Here is a 12,496-nt window from a genome sequence, read left to right on the forward strand (position 1 = left end):
GTACTAAGGACAAACAAAAACAATTAACTTTACTCTAACATTAAGAACAAAATTTAAAACAATAACAGCTTTCTACTATCTATTCAATTTTGGTTTATCTTGACCTGACTTTGAACTCTGGTTACTTGACATTTCATTCTCATGAAAAGTAATGAAGACCTTTTAACCCAATATGTTACTTCCTCATAGACCAAGAAAAGTAGTACCTAATATCCTAGTACCTAACAATTCACCACTTAAGACCTTTTTATGACCTTTTTGGGAAGTTTAAAATCTATGTATTCACAGGTGCTTGTTACAAAAATACAATATTCACTTAGCCTGGTAATGAAAGAAAGAAAATAAAGATGGATGAAGTTGGGAGCATGAAAAAGTCTAGTGTAGATTTTATGAATTAGTAAAAGAAATAATCATGAACTCTTAAGATTACTTCAACTTAGCTAGAAAAGAATAAATTATATAATAATAATGTAGCTCCACATTATCTACTTTTCATATATATCATTTTCTTTCTTTCATAACTTAGATTTTCTTAAAATTTAACATAGTTGATAACTTTACCTTTAAAGACTTTCAAATGTTAAGATAGAGAAGTAAAACATGAGATGTTAAAGTGTTCTTTCATAGACTGAGAAAGGAACATCTCTTCAAACCTTTTAAAATATGTCACTAATAAGTAAAATGTGGTTATATTTGGTTTAGATCAAAATTAGAATTTAAAACTATTTTTTGTATTTATCTATTGATAATATATTCTATCTACTCCAGATTTAAAATGTTAAGGATAAATATGTGTCCTTCATATACAGAGACGGTAAATTTTCTCTTAGTCACAGAATTAGAGCAAGGAAGAATCCTTATAAATTCAAACATATAGCAGCATTACTTTGAATTCTTCAGGACTTAAAGCCCAAATTCTTTTTTATGATGAATGTGATAATGAGCTATCTTTCTGCAGTGGCAGTACTCATGCTGAAACATTCAAATGTCCTAATGAGTTCCCCACCCCCAGTGGGTTTCTATATGTGTATCTTTTTTTCTATTCAAGAGTATATCTGCCCTTACAGAAGAATTTACTTCTTATTTAAACTATGTACTACCTCTAGTGCCAACTGTGAAGCTCTAAAAATAATGGGCAATTAATATTTGTTGAATTGAATTTGCCTATATTTTCACATAATTCTCCTTGTTTCAAAAGCAGAGCTTGCATTACAGTACTTCTGGAATAAAGCTAGCAGGCCTACTAGAGAACATTTGACTTTTACTAAGAAAATACTGGTCAGCTAGATTGGATAGTGAATAGAATACTGACCCTGGAATCAGAGTTCAAAGCTGGTCTCAATTTCTTACTATGGGGTCATAGAGAGTTGGACAAGACTGAAATGACTGAACAGCAAAAACTAGAATATCAGAAACAGAAAGAGCTTAAAGGATATCTAATCTTGCCATGCTCAAAAAAGAGTTTCTAGGCTCTGTTAGCCAGACCAATTTCTTTTAAAACAAATAAGAATCTCCTCTATGATACCAATCAATTAATTAACACCAATTCATTAAGAGCCTACTAAGTACTACCAAATACTGTGCAAGGCGTTGTAAAATTGAAACGATGTTAATTCTATTTTTAAGACTTAATTAAGCTGACATAGGTTCACACCCCTTACCATTTGTTCTTCACCTACCTTTCAGGGAAAAAGACAAACAAAAAAAAAAAAGAACAAAAAAATTGTCCAAAGATCAAGTTTTTGTGTTGTAACTACCTTTACCCTTTACTCTGGTAGTCTCAGGACATTTGAGTCTCAAGTCTACTAATTTGTATCTCTACCTGGTATTATCCATCTTTGTAACTTTACTCACTGCCTGCTTACTTCATGCAAGTTCCTTTGTAAATTCATCCACCACCAAATGGATGGATCCAAATCCAAGTTGATTCAGTCAAAGCTGCTGCGGACTACTCCCATTGACTGCAGCCTTCCACCTAAGGATTACTCCCATCTCCCAAGGAAAAAGGAATGGGAAGGAGCTGAGCTAACTCTTAACCTAACTCCTCATTAAAATGTCTACCAATCAGAATTGCTTTCCCTTTGCCTGGGGAGGTCCAAATAATGTACTGTCAGGCCAATAAGGAAGACATACCTAGATTTAAAAGACCCTGTTGGTACTCACTCTAGGTCTTTAGTTACTGAGAGGCCACTGACCCAATATACTGGTTACTGCTAGCCTAACTAATAAATTGATCATGCTGGGACTACTGTCTCTCAGTTAAGCTTAATTTTCAAACATAATAGTGCTTTAGATAAAATGACAAAGACAAAAAACAAGTCTGTCCTCAAGGAACTTACATTCTATGGTAGAAACAGCATAGACTTGTAGAGGTAGATAAAAAATATATACAAAGTAAATATAGTATCTAGTGATAGAAGATACTAATAACTTGTGTAGTAGGAAAGGGCTCAATTAGATAATGGTCCTAGAAATGAGCTTTGAAAAAAGCTTAAGAGTACTAAGATGCAGCAGTGAAGAGGAAAGGCATTTCCAGAATGGTGGACAGCCTGTGTAAGGGTACAAAGGAGATGAAATGCTGTTGTAAAACAGTCAATAGGGCATTTGATTAGCCTGTAGGCTTTGTACTCTTTGTAATGAGCAATGGAAAGGCAAGCTCTAGCTAGGTTATGGGCTTTAAATGCCAAGTAAAAGAACATACACAGTATTTGATGCTGGAGAAAATGGGTGGCACTGAACCTTGGGGCACAAGGGAGTTTCACGGTTCGGCCTATGCTTCAAGAATATCATTTTGGTAGTTGTGTGGAGAATGCATTAGATAGGGTAGAGATTAGAGAGAAAGAGATCAATGGAAAACTATTCTGATTGACCGTGTGAGAGATGATGAGGGTCTAAAATGGGGCAGTGATGATTTGAATGGAAAAAAGGGATAAGCATGAGACATATTGTGGAGGAAAAATAAATATGCCTTGACAATGACTGGTTATGGAGGATGAGAAAGAGTGAAGAGTGATGTTAAGCCTATAAACCTAGATGACTTAAAAGTAACCCAAGCTTTTCTTGAACACGACTATAAAAGGAGAACCATTACCTCATGAAGCTATTTCAGTTTTTTTTTTTAATTAAGTTGTTTCAGTCATGTCCAACACTTTGTAACTCCATTTAGAATTTTCTTGGCAAAGACATTGTAATGGTTTGGCATTTCCTTCTCCAATTTCAGTTTTAAACAACTCTGGAAATCTTTCCTGATAGCAAGCTGAAATTTGCCTCTGAAATTTCCACATATTTCTCTTAGTTCAGCCCTCAGGAGCCCAATGGGACCAGTTTAAGCTCCCTCCCATATAAAAGCTTCCAAATATTTCTAAAAAGCTATCATATTTTCCTTGTTTTCTTTTCTTCAGGGTAAACTATGCCAGTTTATTTGCCCAATCTTCAACAGTACAATGTTCTAATAAGCTGAGCTAATAGGACAAAATTTTGTAGTCAGCATTATCTAATGCTTCAACATATCAAACCTGTTTAAAATTTTACTTTTGTAGGATAATTAAAATAGTACTATAATCTTAAAATTTCATAAAAACTCCACTGCCATAATAGTGTTTTATCTCAGAATCTTATAACTTACATCATCTCATAACTTCTCCCTTCTCTCCCTTTCTGACAGAAGAAACTGTGGTTCTGTTACTGTTATTTCTCTGTGTGTCTATCCTTTCTGCTCTTTTTCCCCCACTATGTTATTTTCAGCAATTTATAAAGGAATACTAAGAAAAAATACAAATACAAATAAAAAATAAATAAAATACAAAAAAGACATTAATGGAGTTAAGACAATTTTCAGTTCTTATATTATTATTCGGTATTATTTTATTTAGGAAAGCCATCTTTTTTTTAAAGTCATACAATCAATAGCATGCCCTTTAATGAAAAAACGACCAAATTTTAAGCATAAATATAATCTTGAACTAAGTCAAAAAATGAGATAAAGTTATCAAATCACAAAAAATGGGCATAGTTACAAAAATAGTTATCAACAAAATGGTGAAAACTATAATTAAAAACCTAAAAAGAAAAAAAAGTTTTTCAATGAAAGAAGGCTCAAGTAAACTGTTACAAATTAAGCCGGTTTTTAGTTCAGGAACAATTTAAGAACTCTTGTGCCATTAGATATCCAACAAGGTGAGCATGGCACAAAGATTTCTTTATAGAGAAACTTTTGATGATTTAAATTGTTTCAAAAGAGGAATAAAATTAAAAAAAAATGTTGTATCAACACTAAGCTGATTGCACAGCCATTTTTCCCCTACTATATTTTCATCTCAATTTAACAGTTATGCCTATGCATATCTATTGAAAACATAATTGTTGTTGAAAAGAGGAGTTGGAAAAAAGAAGTCTGATTAGATACTGAACATTTACTGAATCTAAGTTGTTTTGTTTTCATTCAAAAGAACAATTTGGAATTCAAAAATTGTGGCCTAAGAAAATATTTTCCATATGCAAAGTATTTCTTTTCCAAACATGTAAAATTATCCTTAAAGTTTTTCACAGATTCACTAGAATTTAAAAGAAAATGAATCAAAGCCAAATATATGCAATGGTAAGTTGCAAAAATGAAGTCAAGGATACCTTCAAGAACCCATATTCAATTTTCTTAGAATGATAATTGAATTTCTTCTTGGTAAGAAAGCCTCTTCAACCTGAATTTCAAGGCTGAGAGAAGTTAAACGATTTGCCCAAAGTTACATGAGTAGTATTAGATGCAGGGATCTTTGACATCAAATACTGTACTCTTTCCACTATGCTTAAGCATTCCAATTGGATTTAAAAAGCACTTAAAATATTTTTTGAGCACTTCTATATACATAATATGCAGTTAATTATTGAGTGTTTGCTCAATGATAAGAAGCAAGGGCATTATCTGAACATTATAGTTTACTTTAGAATACTTTTTATGCTCACATTTGAATATGTACATATGAATATCCCAAAATTCACATCAAATAAACACCAGACTGTGAAAACTAAAAATAACTGGAGTGGAAATATAGTTTCTCCATTTTATTTATTCTCTTGCTCAACTCCTCTGTCACACCATTCATGATAGTAATAAAATGCTCATGCTATGTGAGTACAATGAGCCAGAGCAAAGTCACAGGTGGATAAAATACAAACGCTTTCTTTCATTTGTACACTTGATGTATGAGGCATAAAGATTTTTTTAAGGAGAAAAAATGAAGTTACAAAGCTGATTTTTAATTGTATCACTTTTCAAGATTTGCCAATATCTGCCTGCCAAATTATCCATGAGAATCTCTAATGAGAAGCGAGCACTGTTGTCAGCTGGAAGCAAAATTTCTATTTTTACATGCCATCAGAAAGAGGGAAAAGAACCCAAAACTTTCTTGTAGTTTGTATTATTATTTCATGAGGACAGTATAATGGCAAGTAATTGTAGGCAATTAGCTGAGAAATGTCTTATAATATTTAAGTAAGGATAATAAGCTTTCAAGTATATCCTAGAAAATAATGGACCAAAATTTGTTTGCAAATTTGTCCATGAGTACTACTTAACTACTGTTAACTACTTAACTAGTGACATAAAATATTATTATTAAGCATCAGTGATCTACCTGGCAATCTCACAATGTTCTGAAAAGAACAGGAACACACTCTGTAATCCCCATTATAAGGAAGGTTGAGATAGATAGATGACTTGAGTTCAGGAGTTCTGAGGTGCAGTACACTAAACTAGTTAACTTTCATTACTAAGCCAGAAGCTGGGGTTGGGGGTGGCAGGAGGTGGGTACCAAACTTTCTAAGGAGACCCTAACCTGCCTAGGTCAAAAAGAGGGCAGGTTAAAATACTCAGTAATCAGTGGGATCAGGCATGGAAGTTAGATAATGCTGTTAATCAATCTTACCAATTGTATTGTTTTATGTTTCACACATGTTAACCGTTTTTAATAATAGCCTTTATTTCCATTCGATGTCTAAAGTTTGTGTAAACTGATAAAATTTAGAAGCATTAAAATGTGTCATAACCTACAATTATGTATTACCTAGCTTTCCACTTTAGATGCTACATATCTACTGCCGTAACTCAAACTCACAAACACTTCATGCCCTTATAATATCTATTTCACATAACTACTTTAATAATAGCATTTTTTTTTTTACAAAAAAAAACACTACCATATTTGGTACATTTTAGCAAACTTAAAAGTTTAAATACATGTTGTCTGGAAAAAATTGCTTTTAGTAAGCATTTTTAAAATGCTTTTCATAAATCATGCTTGGAAGCCTTCATAAAATTTTTTGGCCACATTTTACAAAACAATTTTTTCATCAGGTAGGTTTGCAGCTAGTAATCACTATTACGTATATATAAAAAATATTTTGGAGATATCAATATTTGCATATTTTTTCTGGAATTATTGGTCTTTTGTTATATTTCCATATGTCCAGTTTAACATGAACTTTGACCTTAAATGAGCTATTGAATACATTTCTCCACCTCTACAAAAGTAATGATACAATTTGGAATCAACCTCACAATTGCATTAATAGAAGTAATATTCATGAGTCCCTGGGTAGAAGATATTGGTTGTATGAAAAGACATATAAGATCTAGAACAGTCATCAAGTATGAATTTATAATAACCTGAAAAGCAATTTCAGTCTTTTTTCCCAATATTTCTTTCTACAAGTCTTCAAGATGTCCTTATCATGAGTATATAAGTGTGATTTATAACTTCTCGGAAAATCATTTAGGCCAACTCCCTAATTTTATAAGTGAGAAAACTGAGGCCCAGAAAGACTGGCTTTCCCCAGGATTAAACAGGTAGTCTCAATTCCAAGTCAAGTTTTTTAACACCAAATCTAGAGTTCTTTCCTCAAATTAGTTTTTTTTTTTTATGCCATATATGGCAAAATTTGTTCGTTTGATTCTTATGAAAACTGAAGCAGAAGTATGGAAATCATTCTTGTTTCTATCCTCTTAATTTCTTTTTAATATTTGATCGGAAAGGAAAGGTGATTTTAAAAAAAGTAGTCATGGACTCGTACTTAACTATGTAACACAACCATTATGTACAACATGTATGCTCATGAACTTTGAGATGCAGTAACTGTACTTATTCTCCCTAAGTGATTTACTTGTATGTAGCTTCTCAAAAATACACCATCCACCTCACTATTCTAACTGTTCAATTATGCTTTTTGGTCAGTTTATGACATCTAGTTCAAAAATTCCAAAATTCTTGAATAATAGTAAAAATAAACTACACTCTGCTGCTAAAATAGGAATGTTATAAAAACTGCTTAACTTTCAATACCATTTCTTAAAACAAACTTATTTTGACCAAAAAATACTTTACATCTAAAATAAAGTGCTACAAAATACAATCAAAAAGTAACAGTTCCAAAAACCTTTATTAGTGTACCAAAATTTTATTTTCTTTAACTTGTTTTATTCGAATGCCCCATAGGCAAAAATGCTTAAATGGTCAGGGTAAATAAATCAGTACCTAGCAGAAATAAGGCTGGAACCAAAAGATAAGGCAAGAATGGATTACTTTCCATGAAAATAAGTTTTTAAAGAAAACAAAGCTTTAAGTTTAAAACACATATTTAAACCTTGCCTACATTCAACCTGGGCCTTTTAGAAAGAAGATGTCAATGACCAGGTTAACCAACTCAAAGAAGTGGTTACTTCAAGTCGCAAAGAGCCAAAACAAGGCAAGACTGAAGCCCTCCACAAAACTAGACCTAGAGGGGTGGAAGGAGAAGACTGTTCAGTCCTCAGGAGGCACAGCTTGGTTTGTTTGGTTGTTTTCTGAATAACTTCACCTACATGCACAGGGCCCGTCTCCAGCCTCTGTGTCCCTGACTGTGTGGCTCCTGCACAGGCCTCCAGGCCTTGGTCCATCTCACTACGACAGACCTGTGCAGAAAGCCAGGGGGAGGAGGGGGTGGGCAGACGAAGGACTCGTCCGAGGGTCCTTGCGCCGAGGCCCAGACAAGTGTGCGGAGCCTGGGGGCGGGGACAGGACTCCCCGCTCCACTCCAGTCAGAAAGGCGGCCCCGCCTCTTGCTCTCTCCGGCAGTGTAACTAGAGGAGAGGTGCGGGATCTGGAGCTCCGATCTCCAGCTGAAGCCGCCGTTCTTCCTCCTCCTCCGCCTTCTGGGCCTGGGCCCGACGCTGCTGCCGCTGCTGCCACTGCTGTTCCTGGTGTAGCTGCAGCAGGGCCCGGCGGTACATGGCCTCCAGCCTCTCGAGGCGGGCCCTCAGGGCCCGGGGGCTCCCAGGCTCCTCCAGGCCTTCCCCAGCTCTCGGCTCTCTCCGGTCCCCCACAATGCCCCGGGCGTGGCCGCGGGCTCCATGGGCGCCTCCTTTTTCCTCCTGCACCTCGGGCGCGCCGCGCTCCCCTCCCCCCGCCGCGGCAGGGGCTGCCCGCAAGGGCTCCCGGGGCTGCTCTTCGTCCTGCAGCTGCAGCGCCTGCCGGAAGAGGCTGCGGTTCTCGCGCTTCAGCCGCCGGTTCTCGAGCCTCAGGCGCCCGTTCTCCTCGCGCAGCCGTGCGTTCTGCCGGTCCCGTTCATCGCGCGCGCGAATCGCCTCCTGATGGCTCGCGGCCAGGTCCGCGAACCGCTCCTCCAGCTGCTGCCGGGCGCCGCCCGCGCGGCCTCTCCAACCGCCACGGCAGCAGCAGCCGCCACCGCCGGCCCCTCCGTACACCCGGCCCAAGCGCTCCTGTCCGGGGCCGCAGCTACCCCCGCCACCGCCATCGCTGCCGTCGCCGCCGCAGCCCCAACGCCTGGCGGCGGCACCACGCATGCGCCACATCGGTCTAGTCCCCGACTGCCTCGCCCGCCAGCCCTGCGCGTGCAGCCGCTGGACACCCGGGAAAAAGCAGCGGCTGCGGCTGCCGCCGCCGCCCGGACGACGGAGGAAGAGGTGGCGGCGGCCTCGGCTTCTGGCTTTTGTCCAAGGGAGGCCGAGAGTTTGCACGGTCTAAGGCGTGTCCCCTCTCGTGTGGGGCGGCTACCCCCTTGGGCCGTAGGCAAGTTTGGGGACCCGTTCCCGGGCAGTACCCACCCGGAGTTGCCTGATGATCCCTGGCAGGGCTGCTGCTGGAGAAGGCGGCTGCCCTGGAAGGATTGGTTAAACCAGTCCGCCAAGGGAGCGAAGCCTTGGCATGGCAGGAAACCACCCAGACGAGTGCTTGCAACTAAGTTGCAAATACTCGGGATAAACCAAATACAAAAAAAAAAAAAGAAAGGAAAGAAACCTTTGAAAAACAAAACACATAGTAGAGGCAGGCTGATTAGGCATCCTGTCAAAGGCAGAGAAGCTGGGTGCCCCGCGCAGGCTGGCGTGGACCTGCAGGCCACAAGACTCATCTTCTCCAGTTCCAGTCTGGCCTCAGACACTCGGTTGTGTGTCCCTGGGCAAGTCACTCAACTTTTGTTTTTCTGACTCAACCCCAGAAAATATTGGAAAATCCCTGTGAGACATCTCCACCCTATGTTCATACTTAACTCCCCTGCAAATTCATCATAAAATGAAAGAAGGAAAGCTATACAAAGGGTGAAAGAAAGTGGCAGAATCCTTAGATGTATACAAAGACGTACACACTCTGAAGGAACACCTTTACCCAAAGATTTATATAGGTCTTTAGTCACTTCTAATGTTAATGGTTATTGTTTTGTCTTGTCTTCCCTTGACTTGGCTCCTCCTGAAGTTTCAAATTGACCTCATTAGGTGTCTCAGATGCTACATTCCACCCAGCTTCTGCTTTGTCCTGGGTTCTAATGTATCCTTAACTGGTAGCACCCAGTTTTGTTTCCAGACCAGGCTGAAACCCTTTGATGACACTTATTTTTGGTCATTAAATTGCTGCTTTTAGCAGGTAATCAGGATTTATTAATTATCTGCTGTGTTTAATAAAGGGAATAAAAAATTAACAACAACAACAAAAAACTTCAACAAAACAAAACAGCCCCAATTCCCAAGGAACTCACAGTCCGATGTGGGTAGACAATATTCAAAAAACTATTTAAAAGCAAGATATATGCAGGCAAAATTGGGAATAGCCTCACAGCAAAAGCAGAGAGGACCAGAAAAGGTTTCTTGATGAAGTTGGGACTTTAGCTTAAGACTTTAAGCAAGCCGGAGAAGCTGGGAGGCAGAGATAAGGAAGGAGACTGGACAGCCAGTAAAAAATGCTAGAGTGCCTTCTGAAAGGAATCACATGGAGGCCAGTGTCACTGGCTCATAAAGTAAGTGAAGGAGAGTAAGGTGTAAGAATACTGGAAATGTAGAAAGGGGTCTGATTACGAAGAATTTTTAAAAAACCAGTATTGTAAAAGCCAGATGATTTTATATTTGATCCTGAAAGCAATAGGGAGACACTTAAGTTCGCTGGATAGCAGCTGGATAGCAGAGTGATATGGTCAAGATCTACTTTGGTAAGATTAATTTGAACACTGGGTGCAGGATGAACCAGCGGAGAGATATTTTGACAGGTAGATGAAGCAACAGGCCATTTTAATGATCCAAGCCTGAGGTAAAAAAGGGTCTGGACTAGGGTAGTTGCATTATTAAAGGATAGAAAGGGCTTATACAAGAGATATTAAGAATGTAGAAACACAGGACTTTACAACTGGTTGGATATAAAGAGAGAGACTGAAGAATCAAGGATAACACCTTGCTTGAGTGCCTGTAAGGACAATGTACAATACTAAGGAAGTTAGGGATGGGGAGGATTTGGGAGGAAAGATGAGTTCATTTTTAGATATTTTGAGTTTAATATGACTAAGATGTTCCTCCAATATGAAAAAAATCCTCTGTTTGGCATTTAGAGCCCTCCATAACCTCCCCTCCCCTTAATACATTCCCAGTCTTATTACAGCTTACCCCTCACCATACCCCACCAGTGACACTGACTGGCCCCCTTTCTGCTTCATGAACCAGACATTCCATCTTTCAGAGCTTTTTCTATGGCCTTCTCTCATGCTTAGAATGCTCTACTTTCTCATCTTTTTCTTCTGTCTTCCTTAGTTTCTTTCTAGTCCCAGCTATAATATCACCTTCTACAATAAGTCTTTTTAAATCTACTTTAAATATGGTGCCTTCTCTCTCTGAAATATTCCATATTTGTCCTATGTAAAGATTGTACATATTTGTTTACTTGTCTCCTCCATTAGATTGTGAGTTCCTTGAGGACTGGGCTTTATTTATTATTGTTATTATATATCCCCAAAATTTAGAACAATGCCTAGCAAATATTAGACGTTTAATAAATGCTTAATAATGGGCTCACTGACTGTGGTACAGTCAGTCTTGTGGGTAATTAGAGACAATCTTCACAGTTTTTTCTGTCTAGAAGAGGAACTACTTCTCTTCCCAACCCAATGATAAAGACAGTAACTCCATTCCCCTTTGCCACTATTTCCATTGACTTCTGGACTCACAAAAGTTTGCCTTGGGCATTAGGATGTTTTTTTCAAAGCTCCAAGAGAGTTCCTGGCAACAACTACAGAAAAATAGGCTGATTATAAATATTTATGTATTTTCTTCCTCTGATGCCACTTAAGGAGATCCCCTGACATAGGGGTACCCTTACTTGTTAAGAAACCAATAAACACCCAAATTTCACTTGAAATAGCTCTTAAGCTATTCCTTTAAGAATCTTTAGATAACTCTTTATGCTTATTCACGTGACCCTAGGCTATAATTCCTATTATTTACTTTTTTTTTAAATTTAACTTTTAACATTTATTTTCACAAAATTTTGGGTTATAAATTTTCTCCCCTTTTATCCCTCCCCCCCCAAACCCAAGCATTCTAATTGCCCCTGTGACCAATCTACTCTCTCTTCTATCCTCCCTATCTGCCCTTGTCTCCATCTTCTCTTTTGTCCTGTAGGGCCAGATAGCTTTCTTTACCCCTTAACCTGTATTTCTTATTTCCTAGAGGTAAGAACATTACAGTTGATCCTAACACTTTGAGTTCCAACTTCTTTACCTCCCTCCCTCTCCACCCCTTCCCTTTGGAAGACAAGCAATTCAATATAGGCCAAATCTGTGTAGTTTTGCAAATGATTTCCATACTAGTTGTGTTGTATAGGACTAACTATATTTCCCGCCATCCTATCCTGTCCCCCATTACTTCTATTCTCTTATGATCCTTTCCCTCCCCATGAGTGTCGACCTCGGATTGCATTCTCCTCCCCATGCCCTCCCCTCTATCCTCCCCCCCACCCTGCTTGTGCCCCTGTCCCCCACTCTCCTCTATAATGAGATAGGTTTTCCTATCAAAATGAGTGTGCATTTTATTCTTTCCTTTAGTGGAATGTGATGAGAGTAGACATCATGTTTTTCTCTCACCTCCCCTCTTTATCCCTCCACTAATAAGTCTTTTGCTTGCCTCTTTTATGAGAGATAATTTGCCCCATTCAGTTTCTCACTTTCTCCTCCCAATATTTCTCTCACTGCT

General features: G+C 38.5%; 1 protein-coding gene across 1 annotated transcript; it reads right to left on the minus strand.

Annotated features, from left to right (window-relative positions):
* Nucleotides 1–7,412: 7,412 nt before the first annotated feature.
* TUSC1 (tumor suppressor candidate 1) lies at nucleotides 7,413–9,280 on the minus strand. The gene has a single exon (XM_072612308.1). It carries the CDS (start codon nucleotides 8,840–8,842, stop codon nucleotides 8,111–8,113), a length of 732 nt encoding a protein of 243 aa, XP_072468409.1. The 5' UTR covers nucleotides 8,843–9,280; the 3' UTR covers nucleotides 7,413–8,110.
* Between the last annotated feature and the right edge of the window lie 3,216 nt (nucleotides 9,281–12,496).

Source organism: Notamacropus eugenii, chromosome 1 (assembly GCF_028372415.1).
Source record: "Notamacropus eugenii isolate mMacEug1 chromosome 1, mMacEug1.pri_v2, whole genome shotgun sequence".
Classification (NCBI taxonomy): Eukaryota; Metazoa; Chordata; class Mammalia; order Diprotodontia; family Macropodidae; genus Notamacropus; species Notamacropus eugenii.

Bases quoted from the DNA above. Each gene is read 5' to 3' on its own strand.
- TUSC1 (XM_072612308.1), bottom strand. From the start codon at position 8,842: ATGTGGCGCATGCGTGGTGCCGCCGCCAGGCGTTGGGGCTGCGGCGGC.